At 34.9% G+C, this 16,885-nt stretch overlaps 1 protein-coding gene across 1 annotated transcript; it reads right to left on the bottom strand.

The window, feature by feature from the left end:
• Positions 1–2,966: 2,966 nt before the first annotated feature.
• On the bottom strand, positions 2,967–13,116 carry LOC113519373 (uncharacterized). The gene is made up of 3 exons (XM_026904434.3): positions 12,962–13,116; positions 5,776–5,933; positions 2,967–5,046 (listed from the first exon to the last, which is right to left on the bottom strand). The coding sequence occupies exons 1-3, from the start codon at positions 12,995–12,997 to the stop codon at positions 4,617–4,619; spliced, it is 624 nt and encodes a 207-aa protein (XP_026760235.1). The 5' UTR covers positions 12,998–13,116; the 3' UTR covers positions 2,967–4,616.
• Between the last annotated feature and the right edge of the window lie 3,769 nt (positions 13,117–16,885).

Below are 16,885 nucleotides of genomic sequence, written 5' to 3'. Positions count from 1 at the left end.
TTGTTACTAATGAAGATTAATAGCTCCATTGCTAGCAATATACTCTATCAGGTCGACCTCCTCGTGGTTTCCCCTGGAAACCATAGTGATTGATTTCTTGTTAGAATCGTCACAGTGAGCTAACTGACCTGCTTCATTTTCACCTATCATCCCTCACTGATGCCCTGCCAGTGTATATCGATAGTGCAGGGGTTACCATTCCATTATCGAGCATTAAAAAAATATCGGATTCCATGCACAAAAAGTAAAAAACAGTTTTTATGCAACTTAGAATGGCAAATAACTTGGTGGAAAGTAACCATGGTTAACAAGAACAGTACCGTGGGCATTACTGTATATATACTATGACGCCCTTGATACATTTCTGAGGGTCATGTTTTTTATGCCTCCGTACCCTGTATAAATTTATTGTTAAATTTCAACTTTCAAACCGACCTACAGTCCTCCATACACAGCTGTTTCCTAGCAGAAACAATGAAGCAGTTTCGTGTTTTTGCCGTGAAGCAGTTGTGTTCACATTTGTTTCAGTTTGCCTGTCTTTCAGTTTGAAAAGTGGGATTTGGCAGTGAAATTACAGGATATAAAGGCATAATAGCTTAGTCCTCAGGAATGGCAACGCATAAGGAGTATCTTGGGCGACATAGTAAAATCTGATATATCTATAGTACTTTTCATGTTTATAAGCGACGGTTAGCTCTTTCCATCAGGTGGACCGTCAGTTTGTTTGCCATTCTAAGTTGTATAAAAAAAAATAAAAAAAAATTACGAGTATCTTGGGCGAAACAGTAAACTCTGTTATGTCCATAATACTCATATGCTCTGATACTGCTCATGTCTATAGGCGACAGTTACCACTTACCATCAGATGAGACATCAGTTTGTTCGCTATTCTAAATTGCATAAAAAAAGTGTAGGATAGAGAGATATGATGATAACGAGAGATAGGACAGTTTTATCCCGATAAGCAATAATTGTGTTTCACAAAAACAGCCGAATTCAATTGTGTCAAAACCAGTTATTTTGATTACTAAACTGTTTTCGTTAAAATTTCTACGAGACTGAATAATTTTCTAAATAGGTTCATAAATAATGGGAATCCTCGTCCTTTTGATGTTGGCTGAAAATAATTGAGAATAAACATAATATAGACAGAAACGGTCCGATTGTCCGTCCGTGCATTACAGCACAGAGAGAGCTTATTTGTCGCTCTATTTACGTTGGGACATCGTTCTATTACCTGTTAGATGTTTTTCCACTTAAAAAATACCCCCCCCCCCCTATAATTTTAGTTTGTATTGATCCATAAAAGAGTAATTTCGCAAAACTGAACTAAAGCCTACTATTGAGGTTTTTCCAAGAGAGCCAACAACGTGTGTTCTTCAAGAAAGGGTTTAGGTTTCTTCAAAGTCGACAACGCGCGGGTAATCTCCCTGTCATTGCAGGCATTCATAGGCTATAGTAAACGCTTACCATTAGGTGGACCGCATGCTTGTTTGCCATGTCAATATTTAAAAAAAAAAACTATGAAATTAAAATATAAAAGTTAAAAGAATGGCGTCGTCAGAATCAGTCCTAATCTTTTAACTTATAAATAAAACATAGATACGTAGGTGGCTTTACGAACCGTAACGATAAAATGGCGACCAAAACAGCATTAAACTGCGAAGTATCCTCAGCGCTGGTATTCTACTGGTACTTTGTAAGTAAAATAAAAATGCTAACCTCAAACTCTTACCATTTTTCTCGTTACGATATCATCTTAGATTCTAATATAGATAGAGGTTACGAGCCTCAAAAACGGGTCAAGTTTTTGTCAGCTAATTGTCAAATTAGCTGACTCGTTTTTTTTTAACAGTATTCTATATATTTACGCATAAAATGTATCTTGACGTATTATTTATTAAATAAAATTAGTGTTTACGCGTTAAAAAGATGCAGAATTTATAAGACAAAATAAATATAGAAGTTATAAAGGAATCACTCATTACTATTTGTCACGCAAAATTGTATGAAAAAGTTGAGCCGCTTTTCTCGAAGCATTTGTATGGAGACACTCTATCTATATAATCTAAGGATAAAACACCTATTATGTAGTCTTACATAAAGTTAAAACTGACGTTTGATGTTGCACTTTTATTTATCATTAAGCCTTTAAATATCCTATTAATTATTCCTGTTAATAATGATGCAAAAGTTTGGATAGCTGAATAGATGTTTGTCGCTCTTTCACGTAAAAACTACAGAACGAATTTAAACGAAATTTGGTACACAGATAGGTTATATTATATATAGTATACTTTTTGTACTGATTCACATGAGTGAAGCCGCGGGATACAGCTAGTCCTTAATGGTGTTATTATTTTTTATTTCTTAACGCTTTAATAGCTCAATAATCGTCATAAAATTTGGAATATATTCAATATTTGGAATGAAAAATCAATATAGACTACTTATTATCCTGGCCACACGTACAAAGTCGCAAGCATAAATTAGTCCTATATAAATTTCTTTTTGTTTTGGTGGCCATATTCATTTTATAATTATTGTTAATTTACAAAATTTATACTAAATGGTCGATAGTCTAATAGCAACCTTGGGGGGGAAAGGGATTGTTAGTGATGGAGATTGAGAATCCCATTGCTAGCAATATACCTAACCAGGTCGACCTCCTCGCGGTCCCCCTGGAAACTATCATGGATAATTCCTGATGAATTCATCATGATGGGCTAACTGGCCTGTTTTCATTCTCATCTATCACCCTTCACTGGTACTCCGCCAGCGTATCCCGTTAGGGCAGGCGAGGTTACCATTCCATTTTCACCCATCAAAAAAAAAATAGCAACCTCGCCTGCGCTAACGATAAACGCTAGTGGCTACTGGTGAAGGATGATAATTGTTATCACAAAAGTTCTTTATATAAATCTAGATGGCGCTATCATGAATGTTTAAGGAAGAATTAAAAATAATTTATTTTTCACTCCTGTTATATTTTTTATTTACTATGGCACACATATATGCATTATATATTATGTAGGTACAACTTTTTATGTACAAAACAGTCGGAATCGATATTTATTATCATCAGTTTAGGTTTATACGTCAAATTAAATGTTTTTTTTCTAAAAAGATACCAGTCGAAAATCAATGGTTGAGCTCTTTCATTGCCACAGGGCATAGTTTACTATAAAAAGCTCTAATCTTTTATAATTTTTCGACTCATGTAAAAAAAAACGTATAAACTAAAAACATTCATCAGATACCTGAAACATTTTTCAAAATTATACGTAATTAAATAAAACAACAATAAATAAACAAAAGTAAACAAAATAAACATTTAGAAATTAAATAAGTGGGTAATAAAAATTAACATAAATAGTTAATTAAAAAATAAAACAATTCTGTAAGTCATTGTTTTTGCTTCTAACTCTTGCTTTTAAAGGGTTGTCTTAAAGAATTAGCCTAATTAACATATTCGATTTATACTATTATTTAATTTACAAACGTCGATTAGTTACAATTTTATTATATTTATATAACCATAAATGAAATAAATTTACCTTATGTAGGTACAAAAATGTATTCATTCTTACACAAACTAGACTGTAAACAGTATTTTTGTTATAATACCAAGTACAGATAAATCGTCCTAACGCAGAAATAATAAATATTGTATTTCTATAAAAAATAAACATTTATTCATTATTATCGCAATTAGGGATTGCTTTCATTACACTGAGCCATATCTCAGTTTGTTTCCGAATATTTTTTTTTTGTAATTTCTAAAACTCTGCTTGTTAGAGACGTCGTTCTATTTTTCTTGTGTTATTTACATGTATCTTTATTAAATTATAAATAGTTAATAAATAATAAATAATAAGTAAATCTTTATTAAATTAAAAATTGATATCTGGATTTATCGAGCAAGAATGAATGGAGATGTCGGTAGGGGCCGCCCTAGACGGACATATGTCGACCAAATAGGCGACGTGCTGAAGAAGGGCCAAATTAAAAGTACCCCGTAACCGGCGAGCGTGTATGAAAAGATTGATGAATGTGGAGGAAGCGAAAGAGGTTTGTTTGAATCGAAGCATTTGGCGTTCCATTGTTTCTGCCTACCCTAATGGGAGACAGGCGTGACAGATATGTATGTATGTATGATGTCTGGAACTCAATGGATTAAAATTACAAGGCAATATCATTGTTGAAATGAAATGGAATGAAATTGATCAGCCAGAAATATTGTTGATAAAATATTACATTTGTCGATGTCACAATATGTTCATTATGTTTCGCCACATCAAATGGCGTGCGAATATTAAGTATCCAAGTTTTCTATATATATTATAAATTTCACATTTATACACTAATAAAATATTATAGTAAAAGTAAGCAATTCCTAGAAGACTACATTATATTATATATTAAATATCACCGTGACCGTAGCTAGGGTAAGGCATTGAGGGGCAGTGACCTGCCTTAAAATAAAGGCCCTAAGAAAATTAGACAGATTCGCTTCTTCGAAGTCACTTAATTATGGCCTCTGTCCTAGCAAAAAGTTCTTTTGCCCTACCTTAAACTTGGGTCTAGCTACGGCCCTGTATCATCTAAAAGGAATACTAACTCGCATTATTATTTGATGGTTTAAAGAAAGCAACCAGTCCGCCCCAAACTAACTGCACGATGCTACCTAAAAGCTCTAAAATAAAAATGAAATTATTCTGTCTGGGTTTCTCGTCGGTATCATCGAAATCATCGAGCTCATCGTCGCCGTCATCATCGATTTCATTGACCGTGTCATTTCGCTCTAAAATTTGCTTCGCTGGTAAATAACTAGAGTATAACACAATCTTCTCCGGTTTCTTCTCTGCTTTCTTCAAAGCTTCGACTGAAAGCTCCTCCACGTCTCTGTCCCCTGAGATATCGTTGTCGACAGCAGACAGTACGCTCTTGGTGACATCTTCTGTCGATTCGTCCAGAAGCTCGATCTTGTCCCAGGGTTTTTTTGTTGTCACGTTATCTGATTTCGTATGATTTATGCCCAGGAATCTGAAAAAATCAGTTTGGAATTTTATTCTTGGGGATCACAATTAAAGTACTCGTTATAAATTTTAGGGTTGACAACGCGCGCGCGATACTTCTGGTATTACAGGCGTCCACAGGTTATGGTAGCATGGTTTACCATCAGATGAACCGTAAGCTTGTTTGCTACCATAGTAGTATAAAAAATACTGATTTTGTATTATATAATTTGACGAAATAATAACTTCTACTATAATAATCACAGTTGCTCTTAAGATTTTGGATAGAGCGCAAAACAAGAGTCAGATTATACTTTTTGAAAGATGAATATGGAAAGGTAACCTGGCCTGCATCATTTGTATCCATTGACATAGTAGCAGTTGATGATAATAGATGAGGAAAAGCCAGGTCAGTTTACTTATCGTGATTAATTCGCCAAGAACTGAGCATCACAGTTTTCAGGAGGACCTGATAAGGTACATTGCGAGCAATTAGGACTCATGGTATCATAATCATCGTCATTATCATCATATTGGCCGTTAACTGTTCACCGGTGAACATGGGCTTCCCTAATAGAAACGAACTTCGTCAATAGTTGCCACGCTTGACAATCGGGTCAGCAACTGCATTTAGGTTTTGGTAATGTTTTAAGAGGGACGCTGCTGCCCATCCTTCAAAGTTCCTTTAGTCACCATTCACGACACCCGCGGGAAAGTCTATTCTATGCTGGGACCACATGGCAATTTCACTACAAACCTGTAAATAGGGGAAGTGATTCTCTCAGCGATGTTGTTGGCAATCTGATGGTAGACGTCAAAGGGCTTGGTAGTGCTGACTGTGGTTGGTTGGGTGGTGTACACGCTCACCACTGACTCTTCGGAGTCCACCGACCTGCTGCAGCAGGGGCGGAACACCTGTAATATTAGAAGCAGAATATCAGTATTTCTCAGTACTTAATGACCACCGTGCGTTTTTCAAGGCACTTTCTTCCACGCACAATCAGTCTTTGGAATCAACTTCCAGCAGCAGTATTGTCGAACCGATACGACAACATAGCCTTCAAGAAAAGAGCATATTCCTTTTTAAAAGGCCGGCAGCACACCTGCAACGCCTTTAATGTTGTGGGTGATCATGGGCGGCGGTAGTCACTTACCACCAGGTGACCCGCAGGCTCGATAACCCCCTGTGTTGTAAAAAAAATCTTCTGATTTACTGACCTGTCCTTCACTTGCACTGACATTATCCAAACTTTCTTTTTTTTTTTTTATTAAGTTGAAAACGAGAAATATGCTTATGATACGTAATAGAATGTGGTGAGATAGAGGAGTTGATGATAATGGTGTCTAACGGTTTCATTGATAGTAATAAATACTATATCCGCCCCTGGAAGAAGAATTCGGATGTAGTCGAAACAATTGTCGGAAACACAAATAAAAGTAACTTCATAAAATTGATTGTTCATAAGGTTGGTCGTCACAAAACATCACCAAAGACAAACTGCGGTTGCCAATCCACCTGCCAAGCGTGACAACTACTGGGAAATCTCTTCCTTATGGAGAAGGTATATGTTCAACAGTGAAGAGTTAACGGCTGGTTTAATTGTGTTTATTTAATATGACTATTTTTTGGAAATTTATTTTTAAATTTATTAGCTAATCCGATTCGTATGATTCTGAAATTTCTGTTGGTTGCTATGTATAAATATTAATATTTTGTATACACTACATTTACGCCTGCGCTGCGCTGGCGAGGCACCAGTGAGGGATGATAGGTGACGATGAAAGCAGTTGGCTCATAGTGATGAATTCACAGAAAAACAATCAAGATGGTTTCCAGGAGGAACCACGGAAGTCGACCTGATAAGATATATTGTTAACAATGGGGCCTCTAGTCCCATTACTAACAATCTCTTTGCCTCCGAGCAGGAATTTTCAAGATATTTACAAAATAAAGTGCTATTCGATGCATTTGTATTGTATGTATGTTTGATACGTAACATGTTCGCTGTTTCTTAACCGATTACGATTATTATTTTTTAATCGAAATTATTTACTCCACATTAGTTACATACTAAAACCAATTTTGTTGTATTATTACTCGTATTTATTTTTTGAAGCAAAAAAAGAATCATAAAATATTTTTTTAAAACCCATTATCCTTCCACCATCAGCCATTCGAATTCAATTGTCCATCCTCAATATTCCGAAAGTAATCATTAGAGAGCAAGATCCATGTCATTGCCGATGACTGGGCAAGTACCAAGATACGTGCGCGGCGTATACATCGCTCGACATTGGCGCCAAGGATCAAGACGTGCGTGATGCTATCCTGTGACATTGTTTGTGATAGACACAAAGAAGTATTGTGCAGCCTGTTTCAACAGATCTTAATGAAAATATAAACAAACGGTTAATTTTATTGTTAAAAGTTTCGTAAGTATACATTATATTTTAATGTAATGCGAGACGCGCAGTTGGCTCGCGCTTACGTCACGGCCGCTTATGACTAAGAGTCCCAAATGGTTCCGAAACTAGTCGAGCTTTCTCGACTAAAATATTTCGTATACATTACAAATAATAGATTTTTTTGTTAATATTTTTGGATACTATTCGGTTAGTAGTTTTGTAATTTTTAGATGATAATGGAATGGTAACCCCGCCCGCGCTAACGGTATACACTGGCGGGACACCAGTGAGGGATGATAGGTGAGGATGAAAAGGCAGATCAGTTAGCCCATCGTGACGAATTCCAATCAGAATAGAATCCATTAGAATAGAGAAAGACTTTGTACAAAAGTCGATTGCTTGGGTACTTCTGTCCAGGGACAAGGGTGGGATATGGCGTGAATTTACTGGGTACAGAGGAATAACACCTGAGTCCTCAGGAATGGCAACGCATGGGGGGTATCATGGGCGAAACAGTATACTCTGTTATGTCCATGGTACTGCTCATGTCTATAGGCGACGGTTACCACTTTCCATCAGGTGGGCCGTCAGCTCGTTTGCCATTCTAAGTTGTATAAAAAAAAAGAATAAACCACGATAATTTCCAGGGGGAACCGCGTAGAGGTCAACCTGAAAGGGTGTATTAATAGTAATGGGGCAATTAGTAGCAAAATACGTCGTTACTACATTAAAATGTAATAGAAAATGAATAATTGGCCCGACACACGACACAGTATATTATACTGGGAGGAAGGAATTGTTAGTAATGCGGACAACTACTATTACCAGTCCCGTTGCTATCAATATACCCTGTCAGGTCGACCATCACGTGGCCCTCCTGGAAAATATCGTGCTAAATTCCAGGCGTATTCACTTAACACCTCTCACTGGTGCCCCGTTAGCGTATACCGTTAGCGCAGGCGGATTTTTTTTTACAACACTCGGGCCAATCGAGCATGCGGCTCACCTGATGGTAAGTGACCATGGTAATGGTAAGGTACCGCCGCCCATGGTCACACACTCACGACACTAAAGGCATTGCAGGTGTGCTGCCGGCCTTTTAAAAAGGAATATGCTCTTTTCTTGAAATTACCATGGCACCTCGAGGGTATATCGTCTGGTTTTTGGTGGGTACACTCCCACCTTACGGGGGGATTCCCACAGTACCCATTCACCCCCCACAAGGTGTATGGGTCTGCATAAAGCATTTTCCAGACGTTAAAAAAAAAAGGCAGAATTACCATTCCATTATCATCCATTAAAAAAAAAAGTATATATTGTACACGGTACTGCTCATGTCTACAGGATACGATTACCAGTTTCCATCAGGTGGGCCGTCAGCTTGTTTGCGATTCGTAATTGCTAATTGTAAATTAATAGTGGAGTGTCCATGCATTCCAAAATGTAATATTGTTATAACAATAAAACAACAATGGCCATTGCGTAAGTTCAGATCCTTTATATGGGGGACAATATATGACAGTTGTGATATCAATGGGCCATCAAAACCATGGTATCTATTTATTTATTTATAACAGGAAAATCAAGGCTTGTTTACATAAAAAATAACAATAAGGTTACAAAAATGAAGCCCTTTGTTGGTTTTCACCAATAGAAAGAAAGGAAGAGAGAAAAAGGAAAGCAAGAAAGAAGGAAATATTTATTTAATATAGAGAAAATATACAAATTTCGACATTCGTACACTTTTTACTTTGCGTATGATATAACTCAAGTTCTCTCTCTCTCAACTAGATGGCGTTGTGTACTGTCTATTAAACAAATAAATATACAAAAGTCAAAACATTTTCCCTTTGTCATAAATAAACGTAATATTTATTAAAAAAAAAACTATTCCATAACTTCCCTATTCCTTATATATATTTAACAGCATTAATCGTGTAACAATAATATGAATTATTGATTAAAAACTAAGCTGTATTGAGATTCTTGTTCGGAGTAGGTTAAAAAATATATCCATAACTTGTCTCACAAGGGAACCAGAAGATATTTGAATAATATATGTAATTTATAAGGTAAGATACTTAATAATTCATAACTGTAAAAATTATAATATATTAAAATCTAAAAGGTCAAAGTTCGCTAACCTCAATCGGCTTACATATATTTGTGTTAAAATAAATTTTTACATTTTATACTTTTCCCACATGACATCACTATGTTTATAGTTAAACTAGCGACCCAACCCGGCTACGTACGGATAAATAGAATATTTGAAAATAATAAATAGCTCTAGATTATACAGACACGAATAGAGTGTCCCCATACAAATGCTTCGAGAAAAATAGGCCAAATTTTTCATACAATTTTGCGTGATAAATAGTTATGAGTGATTCCTTTATAACTTCTATATTTATTTTGTTTTATGACTTTTGTATGTTTTTAATGCGTAAACATTCATTTTATTTATTAAATAATACATTTTATGCGTAAGTGTATAGAATACTGATAAAAAAAGAGTCAGCTAATTTCTTTGTAACTTGTATATTTATTTCGTTTTATAATTGTTGCATATTTTTAATGCGTAAAAACTCAGTTTATTTATTAAATAATTAAATATAGATACGTCAAGATACATTGTGTGCGTAAGTATATAGAACACTGATAAAAACAACGAGTCAGTTTAACAATTAGTTGACAAAAAGTTGACCCGTTTTTGAGTGTCGATGCTCTATCTATATAGTCTAAGGTTACAATATATGTTATGGTCGAATTTCGACCACTGGCCGACCACTAGTACGTATACTACCTCTATACGGTGCGCTCAGTCTTTGTCTATTTTTAAAAATGTAGTTAAATCCCACTACCTATCCTAATAATCACTTTGTCCTCCTTATTTCCTACCAGATTTATGTATTTATCATAATTTGTTATCTTTCAAAATATTTATATTTATTTATTTAATACATTTATATATATATATATATATATATATATATATATATATATATATATATATATATATATATATATATATATATATATATATATATATATATATATATATATATATTATATATAATATTATTTTTACAGATGTACTTTTTAACGCCACCTCCCTACTTATGCTTTAATTCTTTCTACCCAAACGTTGTCTGGAAGAGATTGCTTAGCAATAAATCCGCCTTTTGTACTACACTATACTTATCGAAAACTGTTCAACAAATCCTGTAATGTTGGTGCAATAAAGTGATAAATAAATATATAAATAATTTTACCATCTTCGTCCGCGTGACCGAAATATGTTTATTGGCCGTTATAGAACGTGGCTTATGTCCTTCTTCGCGTATACTAAATTTTGTAACGACTGGTTAAACCTTTAAAGTGACAAGAAGTGATAAATAAACATTACAATAAAATTCTCGTGTCGCGGTGTTTGTTACCAAACTCCTCCGAAACGGTTTTACCAAATTTTTATGAAATTTTGTATGCACTTTAAGTAGGTCTGAGAATCGGCCAAAATCTATTTTTCGTACCCCTCAATAATAAAGGTGACCCCTAATTAATTCATTTTTTTGTCAATTTTTTTTATTTTTATATTAATATGATTTAGCATTGAAAAATACATACAAATTAAAATTTTCACGCTTTTACGATCAACCCCTGTTTTTTAATCGCGATTTTTATATTCCGCAATAGGGTTGCAAGATGACAATCCAATATAGTAATTGTAGTACGATATATTTTCATGTATAGTTCTCGAAATAATGTATATGGTAAAACAACGTTTGCCGATATTAAATTCATTTAAAATTTATTTGATTCTCTACTAGTCAACCGTTACGCTAAACAGAGAGAGAGAGAAAATAGCGGTGAATAGATTTAAAAGAAATTGTATTAAATTAAATAAATATTTTGAAAGATAACAAATTATGATATATATACAGCTCTACCCGCTGACATCGACGCTCCTTTCCACTTTGGGTGTTGCTGGAAGATAACTCTATCAGAGTTAAGCTCGCCTTTCTACATTTGCTTACCTCTGTCATATTTTTATAAATAACGTGTACAATAGAGAATTAAATAAATAAATAAACATACAAACATATAGAATAATATACATACAAAAAATATATATACATACATAAATCACATACAATACATACATATATAAATAACTATACATAGTGTATATTAAATTAATAAATATATTTCATATAAATAATTATATAAAAGATTAAGGCTTTACATTGTTATAATAAATTGAAGTAATGCTCACGACATTATCTATCTATCTGTCTATTTATCATCTGTTAAAAACATACCATAGAGAAGCTAACGACTTTATTATTATACTCTATGTCAATGTGCAGGTATTTTTTTAACCAATCTCATTGACCAACATAATCAGTGATTGAAACAGAAAACAATAGTTCAACTAATATTTGAATTTTTTTTTTTATGGGTGAAAATGGTATGGCAACCCCGCCTGCGCTAACGGGTTACGCTGGCGGAGCACCAGTGAAGGGTGATCGATGAGAATGAACACAGGCCAGTTAGCACATCGTGATGAATTCATCAGGAATTAATTAATGATAGTTTCCAGGGGGAACCGCGAGGAGGTCGACCTGGTTGGGTGTATTGCTAGCAATGGGATTCTCAATCTCCATTACTAACAATCCGTTTCCCCCCATTAGAACAATATTTAACTGCTGTATAAAAATGGAATGATACTGGTGAAGGATGATAAATGAAGATGAAGTATTTTAATTGGTGAAAATGGAATGGTAACCCCGCCTGCGCTATCGGTATAAACCAACGAGCCACCAGTGGAAGATGATAGGTGAGAATGAATGCAGGCCAGTTGGCCCACCATGAGGAATTCGACAAGAGTTAACCACGATGGTTTGCAGGGGGAACCGCGTGGAGGTCGACCTGACAGGGTACATTGCTAACAATGCGGCTATTAGACCTCATTACTAACAATCCCTTTTCCCCCCGAATGAAATCAGTTGGGACGTAGTAATTAATTTACTAGGAATTTGGTCTACCTCCACACGGTCCCCTCTGGAATACGTTTAACAACTGTTAACTGTCCACTGCATTCATTTAAAATACCAAAATTTCCATCGTGCCTCTGATAAAACTGTTTATAACTACTCCTCTCCATCCAAAGGTTGCTTGGAAGAGATCGCTCTTAGCGATAAGGTCGCCCATTGTTTTCTCATTGTGATTATTTCTTGTATTTGTTTATATTTATAATAAGTTTACTATTGTAATCTTTTGGAGGAAACAATAAAGAGTATCTATCTATCTATCTAAATTGTAACTTGGGAAGGCACCGGCTCCTAGCATACAGTTAGCGTGAAAAAAAAATTTTGTATGTTTGTTTCTCAATAACTCTTAAACGGGTAAACAGCTTTTAATGATACTTTACATGTGATCAGGTTATATCCTAACTTAACACATAGGCTATTTTATATACCGATTTACGCGTGCAAAGCCGTAGGAAATAACTAGTTAGTAAATTATCGTCTTACCAGGACAACAGCAGCAATGAACAGCACACTCCTCATTTTAGCGGAAGAGCCTTCTCAGGAAGCCGATCTTCTTACTGCGCCGCAGTCTCCAGAACCTGTAGAGGCGGGCTGCGCGCGCGCACATCGAGCGACGAGTGTCACGGTGTACGCTCGCTGGTTCCATGTCGCGCAGGGTGTCCGCTTTTTCGACATTTATTTTTGGACACAATATTTTTTAACATTTTTTTTTCTCAGAAATATTTATTTGGGAATAGTTATTTTTTTTTTTTATTTCGTCAGCATGTTTTAAATGATTACAAATAATAAGTCTATGCCAATCTCCAACACAAATACTGCATATGTGACTTCCAAATTTTCTAATAATTGGTTGAGCCGTTAAAACGCTAAGAGGTAAACAAACTCGCTTTCATATTTATTTATACACTCACATAGGGGGGAAGGGATTGTTAGCAATGGCGTTTGACAGCCCCATTGCTAGCAATATGCCCAATATCAGGTCAACCTCCACGTGGTTCCCCCTGGAAACCATCGTGAACAATTCTCGTTGAATTCGTCACGATGGGCTAACTGACCTGCTTCCTCTTCACCTATCATCCTTCACTGGTGCCCCGCCGGTGTATACCGATAGCGCGGGCGAGGTTACTATTTCATTATCACCTATAAAAATAAAATACACTCACATAAAAACAATAACAATATAAAATAACTTTAAAAAAAATACAACTAATTTTTAATCTGCTTGGGTATATCTGACCCTTTAATCTTGTAGCTGCAACGCAGCTGTGTTTCCGTAGCTTTGTGTTAATTTAACTGCTAGGATATGGCAGTAAACTTATTGGCTACGAAGGCATTTTAGCTTTTAGGAATGACCAGGTACGTAATTAGCTCTAATCTAAGCAAAGATTAAAAATACTATGTAGATAGATAGGTAGATACTCTTTATTGTTTCCTCCAAAAGATTACAGTAGTAAACTTATTATAAATATAAACAATTACTGTATGTACTGATAAAAATACTAAATACACAAAAAGAGGTATGTCACAAGTTTCATGTGTCTGTGTGTCTGTGTGTCTGCGTGGCGGTGTGTCTGTTTATGGCATTGTAGCTCCTAAACAAACGGTTAATCCGAATATGATGCGGTTTTTGTTTTGTTTAAAAATTGACGTAATCGAAATAGTTCTTAGCTAGAAATTATGAATATCAGTTCAGACGTTTCAAAGCCTTATAGGTTTATATGTGTGTGAGCGTTGTTAAATTTTTAATAAATTTATAGTTATTTTAAGGAAGCATACATAGACACGATGATGTAGCAGCCATTCTTGAGAATAGGTAGTAACATTTATTTTCTGCTGGGAGTGAATTTTCAACCATCGAATGTCGAAACATTAATATACATAATTCCGTCTTTTTTCTTTCTATTTTTGAAAAAATTATGCGTCCATTTTTATCAATCTTCAGAAATACGTATTTACTGAAGAAATCCATTTAAGAAAAGAACATCAATAGGAGCGCCCAGTAACTACGTGCGAGCACGTAGACGTCAATTATTCGATGTTCCATTGCGAAGAACAGAGCTGGCCAAGCAAGCTCCTCTCTCTCTTGCATTGAAACTACTCAATATATATTTTGAATCGGTATCCGCAATTAGATGTATTTGCCTCCAACTTGCTGGAGTCCCGTCGAATGACCACGAGGTGTTTGTGTGTGCAGAAATTGTGAAATTAAATTTATTTATATGTATTATATTCTATTCCTTTTTTATATATGTCATTGTACTGATGATTTCCTGGGCGAGCGTGTTGGAAGACTGTAAAGTTAACCCAGTAGATGTAATGTAATAAATAAATAAATATTCCTTCTTGATAGTACAACGTAATTTCAATATTAGATCTGCTAAAATAGTTAACACATTTTTAACATACGCTTGTCGTACTAACTTAGAATCCAATTCTCCCATCAACAGAATGTTATCATCCTATAATAAAGCCGTAAACGTTGACCATGATATCGACATCTTTGGTCATTCTTTAGTGCAGTTTACTAGGCTTATTAATAATATGGATCGGTAATTAGGTCTTCTCTAATTGTATAATTGTTACTTAGTACACATTGACGCTTGTCTGTGAGAGCTGTATACACCTTTAATTGATGTGTTCATATGGCCTCAAGCTTGGTAGGGAGGAGTGAGATGTTTTTGTTCAGGAAAACTTAGATTTAAGCATTTTTTAATAGTAAAATTTCACTTTTTACTTACTTACAACATTGTATATAGTCTGCTTAATTGTTGTGAGCATATTGTTGGTGTGTCTTTTATAAATAAATAAATAAATAAAAGGCCAGCAACACACCTGCAATTACTCTAATGATACGGCTGCTTATGGGCGGCGGTAATCACTTACTGTCAGATGAGTCGCACGCTCGTCAGCCTCCTATGTTATTAAAAATATCCTGTATACCAGTTACATTGTTTTGTTACGTAAAGAAAAAAAAAACCTGCGAAACATACTACTTTTAAATGTCGGATCATGATAAAATGTACACTAGATTTTGTGTTCAACATTCAAGAACACAACTGCAAAAAACTGTTTTTTTTAAATGGGTTATAATGGAATGGTAACTCCACCCGCGCTATCGGTATACACCGGCGGGGCACCAGTGAAGGATGATAGGTGAGGATGAAGCAGGTCAGTTAGCCCATCGTGACGAATTCAACAAGAATTGTTCACGACGGTTTCCAGGGGGAACCACGTGGAGGTCGACCTGATAGGGTATATCGCTAGCAATGGATTCATTAGACCCCTTTACTAACAATCCGTTTCCCCCCTGCAGAAACCGATTTGCAACCGCTGTTTTAATGAAGTTGACTTTGTGTGATACCAAACAAGAAAATATTTTTTTTTTAATACATATTGGCTTCTATTGTACTTATTGAAAGAAGCTAGCTAGCTCTCCATACTACAGAAGAATATTGGCTTATTACAATGCTGACGAAGCCTCTTAGTTTAAGGTTTTATATCCACATTATTTCTGTTTACCATTCCCTTACACAGATATCTAGAGCTGTGTTCGCTCTGTCACCTCAAATGTAATTCCGCTGACACCATACGGTGACAAGGGTAAGATCAGTTATACGTACGCATGGTGTTTTAAAGTAGGTAACCATTTATATATGGAATATCAAAATAAAACATACAACATTAACACATTTGTGATTTATTAATGTTTGTCGGGTGCCCACGATACAGGCTCGCCTAGTGTGGGGCCCAGTGTATCTTGTGTTTGTAACTTTGTAATAAAAAAATAACAAATTTTACATTAGATCTTTAGGAACACAACTGTGAAAACCACGTCCAATTTGATGCAGTAATTTTCGCTAGACACTCGAACAAACATACAGATAGATAGACAAAATTTCTGTTTTTTTTTTTGTCATCGCATTGTTATCATTTCATTATAGTTTATATTGAGATTTGTTTTAAAGGAATTTAATGATAAAAATAAATATATTTACAGGATACAGAGGAACAACACCTGAGTCCTCAGGAATGGCAACGCATGAGGGTATCATATGCGAAGAAGTATACTCTGTTATGTCCACGGTACTACTCATGTCTATAGGCGACGGTTACCACTTTCCATCAGGTGGGCCATTAGCTTGTTTGCCATTCTAAGTTGTATAAATATATATATATATATATATATATATATATATATATATATATATATATATATATATATATATATATATATATATATATATATATATATATATATATATATATATATATATATATATATATATATATATATTTTTTGACGCCTATAGCATCACTAAGAATATTTAAATGTAGAGGACATCAGGACTTCTAACTCCTCTCAGATGTTATGCTTCTATACTTTGTATTTATCGTACACTATTTAAC

Source organism: Galleria mellonella, unplaced genomic scaffold, assembly GCF_026898425.1.
Source record: "Galleria mellonella isolate WM207_F2 unplaced genomic scaffold, CSIRO_AGI_GalMel_v1 utg3070, whole genome shotgun sequence".
Classification (NCBI taxonomy): Eukaryota; Metazoa; Arthropoda; class Insecta; order Lepidoptera; family Pyralidae; genus Galleria; species Galleria mellonella.
Note: the sequence above shows the minus strand (reverse complement) of the source record. Positions and strands in the feature narration are given on the sequence as shown.